The 24903-nt window shown below is 39.7% G+C and overlaps 1 protein-coding gene across 12 annotated transcripts in view; it reads left to right on the top strand.

Annotated features, from left to right (window-relative positions):
- PHF14 (PHD finger protein 14) overlaps positions 1-24903 on the top strand; it is a 142272-nt gene that overhangs the window by 37747 nt on the left and 79622 nt on the right. For 11 of the 12 annotated variants that reach the window (XR_006414542.1, XM_044428404.1, XM_044428407.1 and 8 more), the window contains 3 exons: positions 508-611; positions 6117-6248; positions 9114-9282. Coding sequence is in view for 11 of the 12 variants with exons in the window: in XM_044428404.1 (XP_044284339.1) it covers positions 508-611; positions 6117-6248; positions 9114-9282 (405 nt within the window). In the remaining variant the exon portion in view is untranslated. Of the gene's footprint in view, positions 1-507; positions 612-6116; positions 6249-9113; positions 9283-10017; positions 10080-24903 lie in introns of those variants that run through there. The other variant, XM_044428413.1, reaches the window with a different exon arrangement.

Raw genomic sequence — 24903 nt, 5'->3', positions numbered from 1 at the left:
ATTAGTAGAAACCCGAAGAGAATCTCTCCTGCTTTGTGGAGAGTTTGGTCCAATAAGATAATTTTTCTAATTAACCTATGGAGCACCACTGTAGCAGGGATGCTGAGGAAAATAAACTGCCTCAATATTCTTTTGTGAAGTGTAGTGGATTTTTCTTTTTTTTTTCTTTTTGCTTTTAACCTTCTAAACCAGCTTGTCCTTGTCTGTCTCTGTTAAAGCTTCCTCTGTTAAAGGGGGAAGAGTTGAAAAGCCAGGGCTTTAATGTCTTTGGATTTTCTTTTTTTCTTTTTGCATTGAAAAATATGTGAATACAGTTTCATTTGTCGTAAGACTCACTTGGGGACAAAATATATGGTGTAGTCATTTTTGTAACCTGACTAAGCAGTTTTCCCATAATTTTAGCATATTAGGCACAACCAAATTTCATAACTGCTGAGTGCTCAATGAAGGGAAATGTTACATTACGTAGGTCTCTCACCAATATTCTTATTTCCTCAAATCCAATAGAAATTGACTATACCAGCAATTTTGAGAGCTCCCAAGGAGAGAAAGCCAAGTAAAAAAGAAGGTGGAACCCAGAAGACTACAACCCTTCCAGCAGTCCTTTATAGGCAAGTAGCCATAGACAGTAATGCTAAATGGAAGGAGGTGTCAATGTAATTGGTAATTTTATTTCAAACAACTGAATACAATTTCCTCATCCATTCCTAATCATTCAAAAATACTACTGTGATGTGTCATCTATTTTGAACAGTTCTAAACTTTTTTGTAATGCTGTAGTGGTGTTTTCTTGATTGGCAGCAGTTCAAAAGAATAAAGCTTTTGCCACAAAATCTTAGAATCTATTTTGTGTTAAATTGTTGAAATTGTAGATGGTTCAGAAAAGACTAAACAAAAGTGATATGCATCCTTAAATCTAATCTTCCCTAACATAACTTAGGTTTATGTATCTTAATATATTGCTAGATATATTTATTCATTATTATTCATATATGGTTCTTTTTATCATTGGCATTTTTACCATGTTCCAAACAACCACAAGCTATTTTTAAGATCATAAAACATTTATTTCTTGAGTAGACCACAGGGCATTCTGTGTGGCAATCTGTCTCTATCAGTGGCTTGCCAAGTACTTTTGAAAAGTTTTCAGTGGCTATGATAGTGATAGTCATCTCCCGCTGGTTGTTCCAAACAGCAGGTATTCAGCATCTTGAATATGGAAGTATCTACTTAGCTATCATGACTAATAGCTGTTGAAAAACTTTTCCTCTATGGATTGACCTAATATATACCTAATCATTTAAGTTATGTAAATTTATTTTACACATTTCCATTTTACACCTTCATCACAATAGTTCTTAGGTTGACATATGTATATTTATAAAAGCAAAATGACTAAACAATGAACAATTAAATAATAAAAGGTAGAAAAATCCTAACAGCAGTAACCAACAAAGAAACCAAAATCAATTTAGAATGAACGTGAACTTACTTTTTTTAAATCACAAGAGGCAAAAGAGCTCCCTTTAAAAAGCCAGGACAGAGATGTTTCAATGTGGAGCTGAAAAAGAGTATAGAATTGGCACCAATCACTTCTTCTCTAGGTGTGAGGAGGCATCCAACAATGGGTTATGCTCCATACCATGCAGAAAAGCCAGGAATCCTGTGATCAGCATTAGTCTTTGTCTTAATATCTCTGTGCCCTGGCTGGTCTTTTGCCCCTCTTTCCAAGCAGATCAGGACAAAGCCTTTCTAAACAAAGGTCTATATTACATGCAAATTGATCAGCTAGGTTGGCATTATGAAAGAAGAAAGGGCATTGAACAGTCAGAAGCAAAAGAAATAAGAAAAGTTATCTGACCATCTGGAAACTATGGCTTAATGAAGCAAAGTTGATTCCAAATGGAATTCCTCTCCTCCCTTCCAAACCATGAAGAGCAGACTCCATCTTTAGGGTGGATTATGCTGCTCAGGAGCTAGTGACCTGGAGTATCTGATGCCTCTCAACTGCTCTCCCCTCTTAATCTAACATTAATGATGCTGGGCCTACTCCCTCACATATCAGCTTGCTGGTTATATTTTCCCACAGAACTTGAAACTGATTCTCAGTGACTTTCTAGCTTATATCTTGGTCTGCTGGCCTTGACATTTCAGCTATGAATTCCAGTCTCTTCCACATCTGAATCAAAATCTGATTTAATGACCTTTGAAGGCTGTATTATAGGAGGAATGGGCCCAATCCTTACATTCAGGCTCTTCTACCCACCCCTTCATCATTGGGCATTTATTTTCTATTGAAACTTCCTAATTCCTTTATTCTTTCAATTCTCTTTGTGATTCTTTTCCTTGCTACTGAAACTTCCACCATTACCACCACCACCACCTCTTGCCAGGTGACCATTCTGCTACTGAGTTTCTCTGGTCTTCTCTCTCTTTGTGGCCCCAGCAAGGGAAAAAAATCGCTTCAAGTATGCAAAGCAGAAGGCAGAGATGATTTCAGCACATCAGAGTAACAAAACTATACAATTGGTCTATGCTAACCCAGAAGTAGTTTAATGCCGCCTTGACTACTGCCCAGTCAGAGAGGATACTTAGAGCAAACCCATGTACACTTACCCTAACCACTACTGGAGTTCTACCAGAACTGCAGAGGTCACCTTGAGAGTTGAGAACTGAAAAACGAGGAATGCTTTCTCGGTTAATGTTTAACATGTTCAACTAGGGACCTGAGAGTTTAGGGTTCTAATCATCACTTAGCTATGAGCATCACTGGATGACTTGGGCAGAGCTCAGAGGATGGCTGTTGAGAGGATAAAATGGATTGGAGGAGGCCTCACAAGAGGAACCCAAGGCGAATAAATGGATTGTAATAAAGCAGCAGCAGCTGCTGCCCCCCAGTAGCTGCTTCATCTCTACCTCAGTGTCCAGAGTTAGTGTTAGCGCAGTTGGAACATGGTGTGTCGGGATGACACTCTTTATTCCAGGTCATGTAAGATTTGCTGGGGGTGGGCTGGCACCCAGTAAACCGAGTACTGCTGAAGTGACAGTATAATGCTTATTGCTTTACATTTTCATGCCGAAAAACATGCTGTTTTCCACAGAAAATAGGTTTCTGTCAGTTAATACAGAGGCCCTCTGATTTTATATGGCTGCCTGTAGCTCCTCTAACTGAGCACTGCACCTTCTAGTTTTATTCCTGTATGACTTGGAGCAAGGCTTATAACCAAAATTGTTTAAACGTAGTTGTTTAATTACTTGCAGCTGGACCCAAGGGAATGGAGTCTCCACCCAACTGTAAGTTGTTTCATGATATCTCCCAGCTCTGAGCTGTGACAGAAGCCATAAGCACTTTCAATGTGCTGTGGACCAAGAAATTCCTTCTATGCCTTTCTACCAACTTCACATCCTAAGGACCATCGGAGCAAATCTTTGTAGTCTTCTTAACCCCCTTTTTGCTTTACCACCCATGGTTTATCAGAACCTTGCATCTGTCCCAAGAAGGCCCACGGAACCTTCCAGATATTCCATCTCTTCCATCCCAAGAGCTAGTTCTGCATCCACAGCTGGGATTGTTTCTCCTAGCTGCTCCACTTCTGACATGGCTAACCTTGGAATTTTCTTCTGATCCCATTTGTAGTCCATCATGTTTCTACCATTGATTCTTATAGTTCTCAAAGCCCTCACTTTTTGATCCCTTAATACTTCTTGGCTATTCTTCCAAAGCTTTTTTTTTCTGGTGGCAATCTCAACAGATCTAAGCTATTAGTCTTCTTGATCAGGAAGTATGTATGCATTTTTCAGAGGGTAATTGTCCACCAAAAGCTTTATTTACCCTCTTTCAGAAAGCACAGGAACTCATGCTACCAGATTTCTTCCCCAAACTCTTATTATCTCTCTGAGCGGTCATGCCACAAGCCAAGCTTAGGCAGAGCCCTCAAAATGTACATCAAATAGAGCAGGTCTTAAGACACTCAAATTATTTTCATTTATTTTCAGAGCAAAAGCACATAGTTTCTCATTTCCCAGGTAGCCTAGGGCATACATCTTGAAGGCCTATAAGGGCCAAAATATTCCTAAGCCATTACATCTCACTCCACATTCCTAATTCCACAATCACCTTGGAAATATTTTTCACCAGCAGCCCTCTGTCCCAGACCTACCATGTCCAGCAGACACTAAAGAATTGACTCATTAGGCTCTCCACAATGGCAGAATTCAGATGATGAATACTGCAATAGCTGTTTCTTCTTTTCTAACACTCAGCCAAAATACTTCCCATCCTACTTGCAGCATTAACTTTCCCCATCGTTCTATACTGCCTGCTGCCAAACTGGGAATGGAACACTGTTCACTTGCTGTGCAGGTTCCTTCTGATTTGGAGTGATGGAGGTATTCTGACCATACCGTACTTGTAGGTGGATCAGTTGTCACATAATTTCTATAGGCTCACCAATAGCCTATGTAGCACTTGTGTTGCCATGCCCTTGTGACAGTCAGGCATACTGTCTCCTATTTCTGTCTTAGTCTTCCTAGTGCTGGGCACCTCAGGATTCTGTCTCAAGCTTAGCTACAGGATGGAACTGGAGGAGGAACTTGAGATCACGCTTACTGAGACAAAGATCATGGTAACATGATCCCTGCCTTTCCTGGATGAAGTGGAGATCTAACCCATTATTGTATGTCTCTATCACACCAAACTGGAAGGAACCTTCACAGTAAGAGACTGATGCTCAAGCCTTCCTCAGGAAAGTATTCCAAATTTAGGGTACCACGACAAAGAAGGCCCTATTCTTTGTAAATGCATAATGTACCTTTCCCAAGAAAATACATGGAGAAGGTCTCCTCTAGAGCTTTAATGCATGAACAGGATGATATATGAGTAGGCCTTCCTTCAAATATTTGTCATCAAACTTTTCAGAGCTTTTAGGGTGATCACTGGCATCATGAATTGGCTTTTTGAAACCATTTAAACTAGTAGGTATTAGAGTTTACCATAATGAATTCCACATGTTAATGATGCACAGTGGGAAGAAATGCTTAGTTTGCTTTGTCTTGAATCATCTGTAGTTCATTACAATATTTGAAGAGTGAAGTTTTATTCATTCTTACTATACTGTTCATCATTTTATAAAGGACTGACATAGCTCTATTGAAAGTAAATTTGATCTAATATAGTGGGGACTGCAAAACAGGGTTACCACCCTTTGATTACCTTTTGACCATTACCATAGTATAAATGATTTCAAATGCTGATGTTGAACTTCTTACATGACTGTCTTGTCCAAGAATTAGGATGATTTTCTGTATGACTATTTTACTTGAATTTTTGGCTCATTACAGAAGATTGGGTTCAGACTTAATAATTCATTGAGTTGAATTATTTGAAATCAGCTGAACAAGTAAATCATGGCTAACAAGTCTTGTTGATTTAGTAAGTCAACTCAAAGTCTGGCTAAGGCTGGATCCAACTCAGTATGTTCAGATTTGGACATGCAGTTATTGGTAATATCTCATTAATTTGGAACAAAATGATTCACAATTCCATGTAACTTATAATATGCAAGCATCTTTTCAAGTAAATTATGTCATGCACATAACAGTTTTTCAAAGTGAAGATTTATTTTATGAATAGGGGCATGAGTTAGAAAGGTTTTATCCACAGATTCCTTTAAGTTATTAATAGCTGATCAGGGATTTAAATTCATGTCTTCCATAGCTCAGGTCAGCACTTTGCTTGCAAGACCAAACTGCCTCAATAAGAATTTAAGTTGGACGCAAATCAATGTATCAGAAGTTATAAATACCCAACTGTCACTAGGGAATTTTTTAGCAGCTGTTGGAATCCAGAGCTGCCTCCTCCTATCAGCTGCTGCACCTTGTGTGCTTCCAAAAGCTACCTGTGAGGTTTAAGAAACTCTCCAGAACACTGTGGGATGTGAGCAAAGGGTTGTCACTAAAGGGGGCAAGCCACAAAACCCGGGATCAGTCTTCACACTAGCAGATTTGCCTTCTGCTAGCACAAGGGGTTATCTTGCTTCCAACCAATGTAAACATTGAGATGATTCGGTAAAGTATATGCATTATCTCAAATGAAACTTTTTTCCTGCATTTCCAAGTTGTGGGATTTGCAAGAAGAACCATGATCAGCACCTCCTTTTACTCTGTGACACTTGTAAACTCCATTATCATCTTGGATGTCTGGACCCTCCACTTTCAAGGATGCCAAGGAAGACTAAAAACAGTTATTGGTAAGAGTATTGCAAATGCATTTTGCCACTTACAAGGGTGTTTTTTTAAAAAAGCATAAGCCTACAAGTACAAACACCTATCAGGATGGTTTTTATTTGTTTTGTTCTCATCTGCTCAGAGGGTTTTTACACTTTATCTTATAGCAGTCTAGGTCCTTCAAGGATTTTTAAAAATGTGACTTGGAGTTCTATATCAATGCCATCTTCTGATATTTGCAAACCTGAGGTTCCTCTTTTGGTTACTTCTTTATAATAAAGGATTGGAAAGGGGAAAAACAACAGCAGCAGCAACCCTTCCCTAAGCTTAATGTGTCCTAGCAAAAATAGATCTGTTTTCTGTTCTTGAAGTGAATTCTACATTCCTGTTTTCACCACAGTTAAGGGAAATAGCACTGACTATAGCCTTATTGATGTCACCCAAGGTTCCTGTTTAACCAGGTTCTGAAATGAGCATTGGATCATAATGTTAAGCCCTTCCTTTACAAGGAAGTAAAGCCAACTTTCAGTGATCTGATTAAATCAGTGTAGTAATGCACTGATTTTATTTTATGTATTTCTATTATATTGAAAAGGGCTTATTTAAAGGCATCAAATCAAGAAGAAACAAACTGGACATCTCAGTGGTCAGGGAGGTAGGTCAGGGAGGTAGTAAGACTTTTCTTTCAAAAAGCTGCCATGTCTTCACTATGAATTTCATGCTTCAGCTACACTTCTGATCACAAACTTGACTTTCACTTTTAATTTAGCTAGAATATATTCAGTGGAGTAGGATTATAACAAGAGAAATGGAGCCTTATTGATTGCATCCTTTTCATCGTTAGATGTGTCTTTGTAAATTCTTTTCAAAATCAGGGAAAAGGCTATAGAATAAGAATCTTACTATAAATGTGATGTTCAACAGAATGGTGTCCCTGCTGTATATAGTACACTTGCCTTTTCAGAAGTTTTTCTCATTAACCCTTGGAACATCAGCTGCAGCTGTGTTGGCTATAATTATAATGCATGTTATATCAAATTCTGAGATAGCTAGATAGCTAGCTAGATAGATATTAAGTATTGATGGAATTTGGTTTGAAGTTGACAGTAATGGTTGCTGATGGTAGTTCACAATATTTGCCTATGAAGTCCATTTCTTAATTTTGTTTTTAGGGTGGAAGGCCAGTAAGAAGCTGTGTAATTGCCCTAGCATGTCTTGTATTGATTAAGAATAAAAATATTTAATGTTACAGTTGAACAAAATATTTTCAGAAAGAAAACTTATATTTACCATAGGATTCTGTCTTTGACATAACATCTGAAAGGAATCAATAGTTCATTTGTGTCTTCCTTCATTCACAGCTGTTTTATTTATTCATCTCATGTTTGAATCTCGTAAGTATAGGACTAGTAGTCAGTTAACACTACCCTTCAAAATGTGTGTGGGGTTTTATTTTTTTGAGGGGGGCAGTTTGAAGGTTGCTGTACAAAGATAACAGAGGTACCTTCCCGGCCCAGTGAAACAAAGCATGGGGGAAGAAGGATGATGCATGTTAGACATGCGTGCATGGAAGGATATAAACCAGACAATGCAAATAAAACTGCATTAGGAAAGAATCTGGCAGGGATATTTTGGAGTGCAGACACCACCATATTTAGCCATGTTCATTAGATTCTATCTTGCCATTTTTAAGAGCCCGTTTCAATTATTGTATCATGAATTGCAATGTTACAAAATAGGTCATTGATGCCGCAAGTAGCCCTTAATTGCCTTTGAATCTGAGATGAAGTTTGCTTGAGAAAACCAAGCATTCCATCAGTTTACTGGGATTTATGAATCTCTGCTTTGTATTTAGAAAGTGTGCAATAATTATAATTAAAGTAAATCTCACCAGAAAGTGTTTATGTACTGAGGTGCTTACAACATGTTTAGATCTTATCCGTTCAAAATGTTATCTTTTCCAAGGAGTTTTAATACTGGTTCCCTATATCTTGCTGCATACTTTTTCCGTTCTAGTTTTTAAAGAAAGGTATTTTCAGATTTGTGCTCTGTGAGCTGTAGCAGTGTGTCAGTAAGATATTGCAGAACTTCTGCTCTATTTGACTGATAGAATATAAAGTGCTAGTCTGCCTGGACAGGATGCACAGACAGTATTCTCAGTGTCTTCTAAGCATGCCCTTGTTCAGAAATGTTAACTGATTAACATTCATAAGCTAGCACTGAAATTCTTCCAAAACTGATCTTTTGAAAGCATCTCTACATGAATGGTTAACTTTTTTCTGAAATATGCTAGTTTTTATATGTAATAAAATTGTTCCTACAAACCCAAGATTCTATCCTAAGATTCTAGATGTATGTTAAATGGCCTTTTGAGGTGCAGGGGTGTCACCTACCATCTTTGAAGGGATTAAGTGATTTCCCCCTCCCCTCATGCCTCAACTTATTATTGCCTTATCAGTTGAAGTCTTTTTCTCAGAGAACAAATTCAGCATGGGATGTTATTGGGAAAAAAATAGAAGTCTCAGCAAAAGGAAAGGGAGACCATGTGTTTTATGGAAATAACAGTGCTTTCAATGAATGCTTGGTTCTGAATATTGCAAGGTGGAGAAAAAAGAGATACAAATCTCTTTAGAATGTTCAGGGGCCTGCAGCCACACAGAAATTTTTCAACTCAGAAAATTTAAATAATAGCTTGTCATGACACATACCGCTCAGGAAAGGAAGGGGGCAAACTTTTTTGCATAGGCAGAGTTTTTTTCTGTTTTTAGCTCTTTCTTATATTGTAAATATTATCTTTCTCAGTCTTTGGTTTTTGTTTTTCAGCCTTGCATATTCTTCTTTTGCTTTAGTAGCTGCTGTCTTCAGTTTAGACTTTTTTGTCCTCCCAGGCAGTGCTCAGAGTGTGACCAAGCAGGTAGCAGTGACATGGAAACTGACATTGCCATGGAAACTTTACCAGATGGAACTAAACGATCAAGAAGACAGATTAAGGAGCCAGTGAAATTTGTTCCGCAGGATGTACCCCCAGAACCAAAGAAGATTCCTCTCAGAAATACGGTAAATAACAGTTCAGTCATAACTACACCTGTCATAGTCTTTAAATCCTACACTTTAAAAAGACTTGGAACCTTAAGTGTAAGATTTGGAATTATACAAACCTCAATATAATTTAAGATTTTATAGCTTTTATTAATACATGCAAAACATATTGAGTACCAGAGATTAACTATCAAAAATAAAATACCGTTCAGGTTATTTCTCAGGTTTAGCCCACAAATCCTTGAGTATTCTAGGCTCTATGTTCTTTTTGTGCAAATAAATGTATTAGAATGAATAAAGTTAAAACTTACAAAGACTGTTCCCAATGAATTTTTAGCAGTATGAAATAAATGGCATAATTTTCTCTTTGCTTGGCCAGGCTTCCACTCTCCTCATGTAGATGCATTTTTGACATGAAGGTGTTTTTGAACATGTATCCCCACTGTGCATTCTTAGATGGTCACGTGGCAGAGAAATGCCATGTGAACATCTGTGCATCAAAATACATCTTCTGAAACTTACTTTACTGCTTCAGTTAATGTAGAAGGCTTTCAAGAATCTGTGCTGACAAAATATTTTTATGCTTTAAGTTGACTTGGCTCAGTCTTTTGTGGCATTGTTCCAGAGCAGTGAATGGAAACCTATTCTTAGGAATAGATTTAGGTGACTGTCCATCCTACCCTATTCCCTGACATATTTTGCCTGATCCATAGACTTTTGGGAGCAAATATTTGCCTCTGTTTATACTGGCAGTGCTAAAGGTGAAGCTGGATTATTTGGCACTTCTGAAGTTTTTTCTGATTCTCTGAAGCAAGGTGTGTGTGAGATAATTTTCTTATATTTATCCAGTAATTTTGTCTTGTGGCAACATGTTATGTATGCTGTAACTAATCTATTTTTAATGAGGTCTTGCTGTAGTTGCTTGTCAAAGTTAGACAATAAACTTGAGTCACTTAAATCCTTTGTTCTGGGATGCTTGTGTGGTTTGCTGACTTGAGAAGATTAACCTTCTCTATGTAGACTGTGGCCTGCTGTGGGTGATTAAGCGCTGTTCTATAGAAAATGTTCTCCATGTAGTACTGTCTTATATTGCTGTTATTAATGCATGGCAACATTCTGTGTTATAGTTTAAGAAACAAGAGGGAATACTCTGCTGGAAAAAAAAAACAGTTTGTGTTCTATTGTTTGCCTCTAAAACAAACAAGCAAAACTCCTTTAACGAAAGAGTACACTTTGTCAAACCCTCATCATAGCATATATAAATATATTTTCACACATTCAAAAAACTATGATACAATCCAGTTACCTTTTGTACTTTCCTAACCTTGATTAGAAGTTGCATGAATTTATATTGCAAGGATCAACCCCCAAGTGAACAGACTGTTCACTGAAATCCAACACATATATGCTAAAACTATTCCCCATGGAATATATGGCTTATCATGTAAACTGAGCCTCCCTTATGTCAGCTTCCAGCCTCCCCTCCCCTATGTGTCTAATTCCAGAAGGGTGAGTGCAGATACAAACTACAGCAGCTCTGGGTTCCTCCAGCCCAGGAATCATGTCCTCCTCATCCATGGCAGCTGTTCTTACAGCACTTTCTCCATGCCCCACTCATCCCTGCATAGGCCAGGGTGAAGAACATGAGGCCTCCAGATGTTCTTGGACTACAACTTGTAACGTTGCATATTGTTGTTTATGGCTTTATATTGTATTTTATATTGTAGTTTTGTAGCTTTAACCTTTGAAGACTGCCTAGAGAGCTTTGGCTATTGGGCAGTAATGGAAATGTATCACATGGAAACAAACCCCTGCCCCAGGCTTTGCCAGTGTAGCCAATGATGAGAGCTGCATTCTGGCAGCATCTGTAGGGCTGCATGTTCTCCATATATGGCAGAAGTGTGTAGCCAGACTACAGTTTACGTATGCTGCCTTTGTAGGCAAATTGCATGATTTATGTTAACTTTAATCTTCAAAGTCTTGCAGTCTTTGGAATTACATTGAGCTGGTTTCGCATTAGGTTAGCTATACATAATTCCTATTGGAATCCTATTGAAACTTTTCAAATTGATTTCAGTGGAATCTAACTATGACTCAGTTTGCATTTTTGTTCCATTTATTCAGTTCAATTCATTATGCAAACTGGCATTTAGTCATTTTTTTTCTCTATCTTTGCTTGACTTCATTTAACATTTCTTCCTTGCATTCTCTTACTTTCATTATACTGGGTTAGATTCGAACTTGGACAACTTTTTTCCCCAAAAGGCCCCAAGGTAGGCAGTCAGGGGCAGATACATTGTTTTGTCACTCCTCAGTTTATGAACCGATGTTTAATTGTATTGTTGATCTGCTGTTATATCTGTGTTCACTATTCTGAAACTTCTTTAATTTAGAATTTTTAAAAGAAAATATAATAAATGACTGTCAGAGCCAGCAGTGTGTGAGGCTTACATTCTTACACACACAAATACACAGGCATAGAAACTCATTGTCTGCCTCGCTTTCGCTTTGCCTCACATATATCAGCACTTACAAATGGTATAAATATTTTGTTGTCAGACTAGTCGGGGCTAGGTAGGGGAACAGGATTTTTTCTCTGGCTATTTCTCACCCAAATGCAAGTAAAATTCTAAATTTCAATAAGCTGCTCAGGAACTGTGTAAGTCTACCACTTAACCTTCTTTTTTCCTGTTCCTTTTTAATGTGATCTGTTTTATTTTTCCACTTCAATGATATTGTTGAGTATCCCTGACACCGCTGATAATGTAAATGTAAAATTAAATGCTTCCTCTTTTACTTTTCTTTAGTTTAATATGAAGACAGTACCTTTTCAACGCCCATGTAACAAACATTGAACAAATATAAGTTAATTGTAGTTTGCATGATACTATACCATTTATAATTTTTAAAGGGCATGTGGCTTGCATCTGTTGCAGTAATTTTAATTCAATTTGCATGCTTGTTATGTGCCCATTTAAGGTGCTGCATTGTGGAAATGCCCATAAGACTCCAAACTCAGAAGCTTTTAATCATTCAGTGTAAAGCAAGAAGAGTGGCAGACACAATATTCGCCTCACCATCTTCCCGCCCTGCATTTTTGCTATATCGGTATTTTGCTCATCTGGCTGGAGGTTTTCAGAGGTGGAAGGGAAGAAATTGGATAGTCATCAGAATAGTTTGTGTCCTGGCCCTTTGACTCTCCAAGCCTCCCCCCTTCAGCTACTGAAATGTTCCCTGTTGCCCTTCTCTGTGGGTCCTTTGCTGACCCTGGTGAGCAGCCTGTGTAGTTCTTTCCATGATAGCTTCTGGGAGAGAGCTTGGAAGGCAGATTCCCACCAGAATCTGGCCCTTTTGAGTTTTTTGGGCTTCTCATGCTTAGTCCTCACTTCGGAAGGTTGCTACTTCTACTACTACTTCTGAGGCATTCAAATCTTTAACCTGAAGGTATTAGAGGTATTGATTTTGCACACAGAATTTATTAATCATTTGTTACATATTTTATTTCATTCAAAGTATATTTAAATCAAAGGGAAAAAAAGCTAACAAAGATAACAAAGTTAATCGTATATTTATTGAACTTCAGATCGTAAGGCAATATATTCATATTTTGAGAAGCAAATTGAAACAAAAAATCTGTTTACAGGATTGTACCTATGCAAATCTATATTTGGATAGAGGTTGTGATAGAAAAAATAAATGGGATGGAGAAAATTAGTAAATAAAATTTTAACTTGCTTTCAAAGCTGCTGTATAGCTTGATTTTTTTCTTTGAAAAGAGCTCATAAATATTATACTATCAGAAATGTTCAAGTACTAACTTTTCAGTCAGTTGTCTATCTCCCTGTTTCCTATAGCTAGCCTGCAGCTTTCCCCACTACTCCTGAGAAGAGTTCTTATACCCATCCGCTTCTCACTATTGTCTATTCTTTGTTCCTCCTGTCCCTAAGTTTTGTGCGGTTTTTTTTTTTCACTAAATTGAGACTTCTTTCAATGTTGTGGATGATATAACACCACTTTCTTGATGACAGCTTCTTTCCAAGAACCTGTACAAAAAAGAATGTGTCCAAATATTAATTACTGTGGTATTACATCAGCTTAACAACAACAACAAAGCAACAACAAATTTGCTTTTTTGCAAATTTCCAGCCCCAGATTTCTTTTGGTTTGCATTCCCTTCACCTCAGACTTTAGAATGATCCATTTAGGCATTTAACCATAGTTCTAACAAGGAAATAACATTCATCTTCAGTTAGATATTACAAGACCAAATACTGTAGTGTAGATACTATCTTTAGGATGTCATCCCAAGGGCAACATTCAATGAAAATCCTTCCACAGATGGTCAAAATTTTCCCAATGCAAGTCTGCATTAATTATGTCTGGTTTTAATTAAAAAGAGATATAAAAGTACCAGGTGCTGAAACTTTGGCCCTAGAGCTAGAATGTCAATAGTGGGAAAAATCAAACTGATCAGCTTTAGCAGGAAAATCTTATTTTGGTTTGTGTATTGCCTGTAATGTAAACAGAAAATAGCTGCAGCTGGCATTTATATGGGCTGCAGAGAAAATGTAGCAATGCTTTATAAGTATTTTTAATACTACTTAATAAGTGGGGTATTCTTTGTGTTCTGGCTGATGCCCCATTGAAACCTTAGCTTCCAGGGGTAAAATATGTTCCTGGGCTGAAAACATGTTAACTCCTAGACATCCTCTACCAACAAGAGAAAATTCCATTCCCTGCTTTGTTTAATGAAGTTTGTAAGGCAGCAAGAATGATGACTTGAATGCAAGCAGATGGAAGTAGGTGGTGAATTCAATTTCTTGGAGCTCAGGACTCATTGGAAGGCCTATTCCATAGTAGTGACAGCAGCAAACAAATCAGTCATTATATCTACATTTACACAGCTGAGTTCCCCCTTTTAACTAAAGGGTCTTTTTAAGAATGTTAGAAGGAAGAGCTTCCAGTAGCTTGCTGTGTCAGCTTTATAGTTAAAGTTCTCCTGTATCTGCTCTTACCTTGACATGACCATTGTTTCAGAATTAATGAAAAAGGCATCTGGGTCCTAGACAGTCAGATTACATTGGATGAGTTTCACTGACTGACATCCAAGGATCTAGAGAGGATACTAGTTTCTGTTCTTCCAATAGTAATATGTCAACTGAATTCCATCTTGGCTTATGTTGAAAAGGATAAGAAACAGTGGCCTCTGATGTATATCATCAGTGTTTTCTCGAGAGAAAGTACCTAAGCAACTCTCAATATTCCTGAACCAATTTTAACATGGCTTCTCGTTGATGTTGAGAATTGCCTTGGTCAATGTAGTTGTCAAGCTTTACCAGAGAAGAGACTGTGCTTGTGTCCATGTTTATTCTTCTGGTGGTTTTATGATACCCTTTTAGATTTATTGTGTCAGTTTATAGTAGAGGACACTGCTAATTTTCCATTGATGGGAAATTTCAAAGGATGATGCTGGGAGGCCATTGCTTTTCTTTGTAGGAGCTTACAAGTATGATTCCACAGCAATCAACTCTTTCTCTTTTGTTTTTTTAACATCTGTAGTGTTTAAAAAATACTAGGAGATGTAGTTCAGAGTTAGGGAATAGGATTTATAAAAATGCAATATTGTTATATTAAATCACGCGCATCTATAATAAGGATTTTTTTCCCGTTAGCTTTGGACACTATACAGTTTGTAGCATGGTTGGGGGAGTATAACTGACAGCTGCCCCCCTTATGGAAATGGAATGGACAGACATCACAGTTTCATTCCTAGGGGTGTCATTAAGTACGGCTTCCCTCATTTTGAGTGAACACTATATGTCTAACTCTGACAGCTTTGTAACTTAGCTTGAAGGCTTTGGTGTATAAAACTAACAGCTATTCCTATCAGGCAAAGTAAGGTTTATTCATTAGTCTTACATGTTATGCCACATTACTTGAAATTGAGCATTCCATCATCTGATTTAAAACAGCATCATTAAAATCAGGTAAAAACATTTGTGTCCATCCTTGAAAACCAGATTAAATAATTAAAAAAAAAACCCCTTTGTAGTGTGTGATTATTTATTACCTTTCTGTTCCACCCAACAGCCAAATCTTTTTTTCCCAGCCTACAGTTACTTCCTATTGGCTGAAAGACTGACAATGTTTTTTGGTGGAATAAATTTTGTCCTGTTGGAACAGCAATAAATAGAGTCTTGCTGTTCTCTTAGATGTAGGGAATCCTAACAGTCTCTGGAAATTGCTAGGTACTGGAACTGCCCAAAGCGAGTTTTTATTAGGTTTAACACCTGGTTTTTGGTTGATTTTAGACTTGACCGGTCATTTTAAAAAATCACAGTTGTGGCAATAAAATATTCTTCTTTGTAAGTCTGGCCAACATTCAGTTGTTAACTAATGTTTCTACAAAAATAGACAAAGTCTTTTTAATTGGCAGAAACATTGTCAATTTGACAAGCATAGAGGGTTGTATTTGTGTTGTTGTAAGTTGCAAAGTCGTGTCTGACCCATCGCGACCCCATGGACAACATTCCTCCAGGCCATCCTATCCTCCACCATCCCCGGAGTCCACTCAAGCTCACATCAGCTGCTTCAGTGACTCCATCCAGCCACCTCATTCTCTGCCGTCCCCTTCTTTTGCTGTCAATTGTTCCCAGCGTTAGGCTCTTCTCCAGTGAGTCCGTCCTTCTCATTAGGTGGCCAAAGTATTTGAGTTTCATCTTCAGTATCTGGCCTTCTAAAGAGCAGTCAGGGTTGATCTCCTCTAGGACTGACTGGTTTGATTGCCTTGCAGTCCAAGGGACGCTCTGGAGTCTCCTCCAGCACCACAGTTCAAAGGCCTCAATTCTTCGGTGCTCAACCTTTCTTATAATCCAGCTTTCACAGCCATACATTGCAACTGGAAAAACCGTAGCCTTGACTATACGCACTTTTGTTGGCAGGGTGATGTCTCTGCTTTTTAGTACACTGTCTAGATTTGTCATAGCTTTCCCCCCAGGAGCAAGCGTATTTTAATTTCTTGGCTGCAGTCCCCATCTGCGGTGATCTTGGAGCCCAGGAAAATAAAATCTGTCACTACCTCCATTTCTTCCCCTTCTATTTGCCTGGAAGTGAGAGGACTGGATGCCATGATCTTAGTTTTCTTAATGTTGAGTTTCAAGCCAGCTTTTGCACTCTCTTCCTTCACCCACATCAAGAGGCTCTTTAGTTCCTCTTCACTGTCTGCCATGAGAGTGGTATCATCTGCATATCTGAGGCTGTTGATATTTCTCCCAGCAGTCTTAATTCCAGCTGGTGATTCATCTAGGCCTGCCTTTCTCATGATGTGCTCTGCATTTAAATAGGCAGGGGGACAGTATACAGCCTTGCTGAACTCCTTTCTCAGTTTTGAACCAATCATTGGTTCTGTGTCGTTTTCACTGTTGCTTCTTGACCATGTTTGCTAATAGGAGCATTAACTTGCAGTGTGTAGTCTTTGGAGGAAGCTCCTTAATGTGTTAAATTATACATTGGCATGAAATGTTATGAAAAATGTCAGCATTATTTTGAAGCATTTTGTTCTGTTGACCAGCCGTCGTTCACAATTGCCTAAGGAAACATATATCCAGTGCATCACATAGAAAGGTGCATAAGAAGCCACGTCATAGAAGGTCAGACTAGTTACTCATTTAGGCTTGACTATTTGACTAGCCATTTCAGCCCAGTAGAAGCCCATCACCTGCTATCTGATACTTTTAACTGGAAGTGCCGAGGATTGAACCTGAGACTTTCTGAGTCCAAGCAGAAATTCAGGGGAACTCAGTTTGACCTCTGCTCCTGAAGTTCTCCATCCCTGTCTTACTTCTGACAAAATAAGTGATGCACTGCTAGATACTGCGGCTGTCTAGGACAACACTAAGTCTATGTATACCATCTTTGCCTACCCAAAACCTGAGTTAACCATCTTCATTACTTTCTCAGTCTCAGCACATGAATACAGTAACCTGCTGAGCCTTCCATGATCACACTGAAATTATGAGAGAGGTTTTAGCAGAGGATATTTACACGTCAAAATAAGCCAGAATTTTCTTACTGAAACTGGGAACAGCTAAATAGTCAGTTTGTGATTTGCTTATTGTATCACAGAGATGAAGCACTTTCCCAGTTCTTATGCCACAACAATCCACAGATGAGAATATGGTTTGTTTAGTCACTCCTGCTTGTAATGACAGCCATCAAGCAATGTGCACCACTAAGGTGGTCCATTCAAAGTAGGCAAAAAAGCCCTCATAAGCAATCATTAATTATTTGAAATATACTTCAGACTGTGCCTATTATTTTACATAATGTTATTTTTGGAACTCCTCTGACTGCCACTGGTTTAAAACTTCTTTACAGCAATAAGAGTTTCAGGTTTTGCAATGATGATGGTGACCATTGAATAAATACTTTCTGGAAAATATACCTAATGGTGTTAATTTTGGAAGTGATAGTTAAAGACTAGAATGTCATAATACCACTATGTTGTTTTTTTGTTTTGTATCAACAGATAGTTACAGCCAGACAAGATAGTGGAGTAGATACACTAGTAACCAGATTTAACCAGCTTTTTTATAATGTCATGAGGTAGATTTGTTGTCACTTGAATGGTGCCATTAATATTACGTTCATTTATCTCAATCTAGACTTCTGGATGTGGCTTGTTTGGTTGATCTGGAAACTAAAAAGATGATGTTATGGTTCGTTGAGCCCTTTCATATTTTTTGTTGATTTCCTTTCCATGACATTGTGAATGTAAACTAAATTAAATTATGTTGCACCACCAATTGGCAGTACTTGAAATAGTTGCCACTTCTGGTGTGATAACCACTCCATCTGCCGTATGCTAGTAGCCAATGAAAGCAGATGGTGTTGCACTTTGCTGAAATATGTTGCAGATTTCCTTTTTTATAAATGGTGTGCTTGAATCTACAATTTGTTTTCCATGCTGTCTTGTTTCATAGTTAAAAAAATAAGCTTGATATTTCCGTATGTCTGAATGCTGTTATATCATTAGTATTATAGCTTCTGAGTTGTCTGCCAATAGTTACAGGCACCATCTTTTCATGTATTTCATTCCATATTAATTTAAAGTTGAATAATTTGATATAACAGTTTGACCTAATTGCCCTAGTTAACATTCATCAGTTGGAATTCCCCAAGTTTTGAAACATTTCAGGGATGCAACAAACAGCATGAATGTGTGCGTCTTGTATTTCACTGTTTGTTCTGTGTGTAACATTTGTATTTTTAATAAAATTATAAGTGTTAAGAATACAGTTGCTACAGATACAGTGGAAACCTTTTAATGAGACTAGGACCCACCCAACCCTTGTTAAAATGGCACAAAGGTCAGAATAAAATATCAGTTTTCAAAATTATATACTGAGAAGATGTTTCTACTATATACGAGCAAGTAAGTAGTAAACATCCTAGGCTGTAATATTTATAGAATGTAAATTGTTTTCTCTTACTATAAGTGAAACAGAGGAAGCCCTATCAAATCCATACTGTCTTACAATTGTCAGTGACTCTTTAGATTAAGAGAAGTGCAAAAGGTATATAAATTTCATCTTCAAGTTGTTCTGCTTATCATTATTGTGGGAAGGCCACCAAACGAAAGAAATATTGGTAGCAATATGAACTCCTTGATTGGAATTGGTGTATATATATTGCCATCAGCTGGCCTTCTTAGGTGGTTGCACATCTTCTATATAGGAATACCAAACCAAAATGGTGTGGTCATGGATTGTTCACTGTTCTTTATATGGTAATACTTATCTTTTTATGTGAGCCAGCTGCTTTTTTCAAATATTCTAAGAACAATCTTTCAGCGTGTTAAAGGGTAGATATTGTTTAAAGTGCTATTAATTACAAAATACCAGCTATAGGAGCAATTGGGAATTAAAGTGGAGATTCCTCTGGCAATTTCCTGTATCACTCTGATAGTTAGTCAGTGAAGGAGTTAATGAGCAGAATTTCATTTGTTATTCATTGATCCTACATATAATTGGTATATGAGAATAACAATCAGAATTTTGCTGTGAAGTAAGACATCTTGATTTAAGTAGAACTGGCAAAGAACACTTGATGAGTCTGTACTTTATAGTTATACATATCTTTTTTTGAAGCAAAGTTTCTTTCACAATTATCTTAAGAGTCAGCTGAGGCACATCCCAAAGCTTTAGCATCCTCACTGGGAATATAAACTTTTCTTTGTATAGTGGACCCTGATAAAATGCTGTTGAAAATCCTATGCTTACTCTAAAAGAGATTTGCCATGAAGCATTTTTGGAGGTTCACTTGGTTATCTGAAACCTAGCTATGAAAATCAGATGGAAATTGTTTTGTTTATATCAAGATTAATATTATTTTGTAACACTTTTCTGGTAAAGTGTTTTATAGATTCTTGCTAAATCTAATTGTTTCCTTCCCTCAACTTTTTTAACTGTATAATATGTGAAATAATTCTGTTGGGTGACAGGTGGGTGAAATGTGGAATTAATCTACTAGTGATAGAAGTTACATTCCTGGATGCTGGTTTTTACCACTTTTTAGAAAAATTAATTTCACAATGTTCCAGAATCACATTATTCTCTAATTGCTTTGTGACAACACCATTTGGTGTCATAGAGGCATCATGAAAACAAATCAGTGTGAGGGCATAAAAATGGTGCCTGCCAGCACCTGGGACTTTGAGGAACATAATTGTATTGTCAGCACCATGAAGTCCTTGCAGATATCTGTATTACTTTGATTTGTGGTCTTTATTTGGAAGAGGCATGGCTTAAAAAATTAAATTTGCTGAAGTCTCACCAAAACACAGAAAAATAGATGTACATCATACAGTGGACAAACTCTTTTGAGCTAAGGTGTTGGAATATCATTTTTTCCATGTTCATTATTATCAAAACTTGTCTTTTGACATTCTTTCTGTTGTTTTGTCAAAATTGCACCTATTTTATCATCCAATTCCTAGATAGCAGAAAGAATAGGTCCCTGTAGCCTAGCTTCTAATGTTTTATAGAAAACCACACATTTTGATATTCTCATGCACTGGCAGCCTGTGATAATTTTAGCTCCTGAGATTGCCAGACCAACCTCAGGTAAGCTTTCCAACCCAACTGAGGTGCAACTTGGGGAGAATCTCTTTATATATTTCATTACCCTTCCCTCTCAAACTAAGGATACTACCTACAGCACTACCTGAAGACCTGTGGGATCTTTGCAGATGTTTTGCAGATTGATAAACAAGAATTCTTCCTAAATTTTAGTTCCAAGATTTTATGATGTTTTGACTTGCTTCACCAAGTCAGAATTTGTGCTGACTAGGTCTCTCCCCTCCAAGGAAATATTTCCCAGGACTTTTACAGCAGGAGATAATTGCATGGAAATGAATGCAGGCCTTTCCTCCTGAATAGCAGCATTCACTAAAGAAGATATCATCATCATCATCATCATCTTAAATTTCTATACTGCCACTTAGCCATAAAAGGCCCTCAGGGTGGTTTACAAAATAAATAGATGCAATACACAAAATACAGTAAAATGCAATGTAAAAAAAGGTGCAAGAATTCAAAATGAGACTAAATCAGAAAAGCTACATGAGACAATAAAGACAACAATTTACAAAATTTATAAAATTTCTAAAGCAGTATCAGCAATACAAAGAATTAAAATTAGACAATTCATCATGTAGCCTACAACTACAAACCACCTACCCAACCGGCCAATGGCCAGCCCTCTTCCCACACTTGGAACTGGGGAGACATGTTCCATACCCACCACTTGGGTTTCAGAATTGGGAACAAAGCTGTTCTGTCATGCTCATCATAAAGGTGCAGCATAATTGCACAGGAAGCCAAGCAACTGAAAATATTGAATATTGTTTAGTTTTCTTTTAGTTTCTTTCTCTTTTTGGTGCTGTGACTCGGATATTGTTTAGTTCTTGGTTGTGGCCTCTGTGCATCACACATATGGGTGCTGCGCCTGCGCAGTGCCTAGGCCGGAAGATTAGAAAGTTAACGGTTTTTGGTATAAATAGAGCGGAGTGTCCACCATTTTACTCTGTCTTTGCGACCACCATTCGCTGTGCCTCATGCCTGTTCATCCCTCGCTTAGATCTTTGTGCTCCTTGTCTGTTTTTTGCCAAATTTATCTCCTAAACTTTCCTTCTCTTACTCCTATGGGACCAGGCATTAATGCAGTCTGACCAAGTGCTTCTACGGCCTGGTCCCTCCTCGGCCACGCCTCCTCAGCGCTCCTCCTCCACCGTGAGCGCTCCTGCGAAGTGCCCCACTTCAACTTCCGCCAATCCTCCGCAGTGTCCTTCGGACGAAGGCACCGCTTCCATGGAGACTCAGTTGCTGCCTTCTTCCCCAGCTAAGAAATGGGAGAAGCGCAAGCACACTGGCTTCCACCCATAAGAAGCTGAGGAAGGAAAAGGTGGACAAGCCCCTTTGCAAGAGCAAGAAACCTGACTGCCCAAAACACCGGGACTCATGCTCATCGGGCTTCTGGGTACCAACGGCCGCCATGGTACCGACTCCCTCGGAACCGGCCCTGCAATCTGCTATGCAGGTGACTCTGCCAGGATCCCCCAGGCCAATCACTCAGCCTGAGAGCGTGCCACCTCAACAACAGGAGGAGCCACTTCGGGAGTCCATCTCTGACGGTGAGATTAGAGACTCCCCGCCGAGGGAACGTTCTCCAATGCCTAGGCCCACAACTGAGCCTCAGCTAGCTTTGCCCTTGCCTCCCAGGCATCGCAGTCATTTGTCCGAACATCAGGATGAGGATTGGTTGATGCCTGGATATGGTGCTCCCCCTGGCTGGGGTGGTTATCAGCCATATCATTACTTTCCTCGGGATCGTAGATCACCATCAGTCCCGAGGGATGTACCATCCACCTCGAGGCCTGTGGAGAGAAGGCGTCCAACCTCTCCTGAAACCTCCTCCTCCAGTGACCACTGTCGCTACAATGAAGACTTTGATGAGTCGGGGGTCGACTCGACATCCCCCGATGTGGCTGTTGCATATCAAGGGCCTGCTTCACCCAACGAACCGCATGTCTCGTTTACGGAGCTCATGTCCCGCCTCGTTCGGTCTCTTGAGATCGAAGCTCATCAGCAGCCAGGTCCTTCCACAGATCGGTTTTACGATGTCGTTCGGGGAGAGCATTCCGCATCCATAGCCCTGCCACTAATAACTACACTTCGCCAGGCTATGGTCCAGCCCTGGGATCAACCGGCCCAACCACAAGCTACCTTCTGCCGGTATGAGGCCATGTATAGAGTTCGTGACGACGATATTCCCTTTTTGCTCCGTCACCCACAACCGAACTCTCTTGTGGTTGAATCCTCCCAGGGCAGGGAGTCCAGGGGACATACTGCCCCTCGTGATAAGGAAGGGAGGAAAATTGATATGCTTGCGCGCCGGATCTATGCGGCCTCTGGGCTCGGCGTACGCATATCGAATTACGAAGCAACACTGGCACATTACCAGTACTTTATCATGCAAAAGCTGGATAACGTTGCTTCCTCCCTTCCAGACCACCAAGCCGACCTCACCAGGGTCTTCATTAAAGAAGCGATGCAGGTGGCGGTGCAACAGTTGTCTACTGCACGTCAGCATGTAGACACCGATTCGAGGGCCCTCGTCAATGCCATCTCATTACGCTGACATGCATGGCTGCGCAACTGTAATTTCCCTGACGAGATGAAACGCAGAATCGAGGAAATGCCATTTGATGATACCGGTCTGTTCCGTCAGAAGACCGACCGCAAGTTAAAGGCAATACACGAATCGCGCTTGACTGCGCGCCACATGGAGCTCCCTCCACAAAAGCGTAAGTGGCAGTGGCCTCGGTCTTCCTATCGGAACCAGCAATATTACCCTCACCAGCAATATCAGCAATGGCAACGTTGGAGGCAACAACCGCAACAGTGCTTCTCCCAGGGCCGTCGACACTTTGATGCCGATAAACGCCCACGTTGACGGTCTGTGTGAACCATCCTCTCTCTTCCAACACCACATTCCCTTCTCCCTTTTGGGGACCGGCTCCAGGGCCGAGTCCCCATTTGGGAGTCCATTACATCTGTTAGGTGGGTGTTATCTATCATTCAGTTTGGATATAGGATAGAATTTGATGTCGTCCCTCTGTCGAGCCCAATCCATTTTACACCTTCTTCATCGGTGCTATGCGAAGAAGTCTCCCAGTTGCTTATCAAGGGAGCAATTTGACAGTTATCCTGCTGGGAAGGATTACATGGATTCTACTCCAGATATTTTACGGTCCCGAAAAGGGACTGTGGTCTTTGTCCGATTCTGGACTTACAAACTCTTAATAAGTACATCAAGGAAGTTCCGGATGACCACTTTACAGAATATCTTTCCGTTATTGAAGAGGGAGGATTGGTTCGCCTCACTGGACTTGAAGGATGCCTATTTTCATATTTCTATCCATCCTTCACACAGACGCTTCCTACGTTTTACTGTCGGGTCCGATCTGTTCGAGTTCAATGTTCTACCTTTTGGCCTGGCTACTGCCCCTTGAGTTTTTATGAAGTGTATGGTATGCGCACACTTAAGAACGCGGGGAGTGCAAATATACCCATACTTAGATGATTGGCTAATTGTTTCGCAATCCAAACAAGGTCTTCTTACTGCTATACAAGTGACCTGCGCTCTACTCGATGCTCTTGGTCTGTGCATTAACTGTGAGAAATCGTCCCTTATTCCCACGCAAGTCTTCGACTTCATTGGGGCACGACTCGACTCGACTCGACTCAACACAGGAAAGAGCCTTTCTTCCACCGGAACGTCAAGATGCCTTATGCAACCACATCGTCGGATCTGGCAGCACGGAACAGTCCCAGCCTTATCCATTCAGAGACTACTTGGGCACATGGCTGCTGCAGTTGCCATTGTCCCGTATGCCAGGCTCCGTATGCGACCCATACAACTGTTTTTTAATGCCGCATTTCACCCGCAACAGGATCCTACCACCAAACTGATACGGATTCCATTTGCGATCCTTCATACTCTAACTTGGTGGACCATCCCAGGCAACCTGTTTATTGGCGGCCCGTTTCGACCGCCTCAGCCAACAACAACCCCGTACACCGACGCATCCCTCCTTGGATGGGGTGCAACATGTTCGGGACTTCAAGTCCAAGGTACTTGGAACCGACAAGAAGTAAGGAAACACATCAACTTCCTTGAACTTCTAGCAATTTTCAATGCCCTCAAGGCCTTCGAGACTGTGCTATGCCGTCAAGTTGTCCAGATTGCATCAGACAACATACCTGCTGTTTTCTATATCAACAAGCAGGGCGGCACAAAATCTCCAGCCTTAGCACGCCTATTGATGGACATCTGGGACTGGTGCATACCGAGGAACATTATGCTCCTGGTGGTCCACCTGGCTGGAACTGACAACATCAAAGCAGATATGTTAAGCAGACAGATGTCGACAACCCACAAATGGGAGTTGGACAGACAAATTTGCGAGAAACTCTTCCGTTTGTGGGGCTGCCCAGACGTGGACCTGTTCGCCACCCAGGACAACAGAGTGTGTGCCCTGTACTGCTCCAGAGTGGGCATCGGATCAGGATCGATGGG

Source organism: Varanus komodoensis, unplaced genomic scaffold, assembly GCF_004798865.1.
Source record: "Varanus komodoensis strain SLA01 unplaced genomic scaffold, ASM479886v1 scaffold2, whole genome shotgun sequence".
In the NCBI taxonomy this organism is placed as follows: Eukaryota; Metazoa; Chordata; class Lepidosauria; order Squamata; family Varanidae; genus Varanus; species Varanus komodoensis.
Note: the sequence above shows the minus strand (reverse complement) of the source record. Positions and strands in the feature narration are given on the sequence as shown.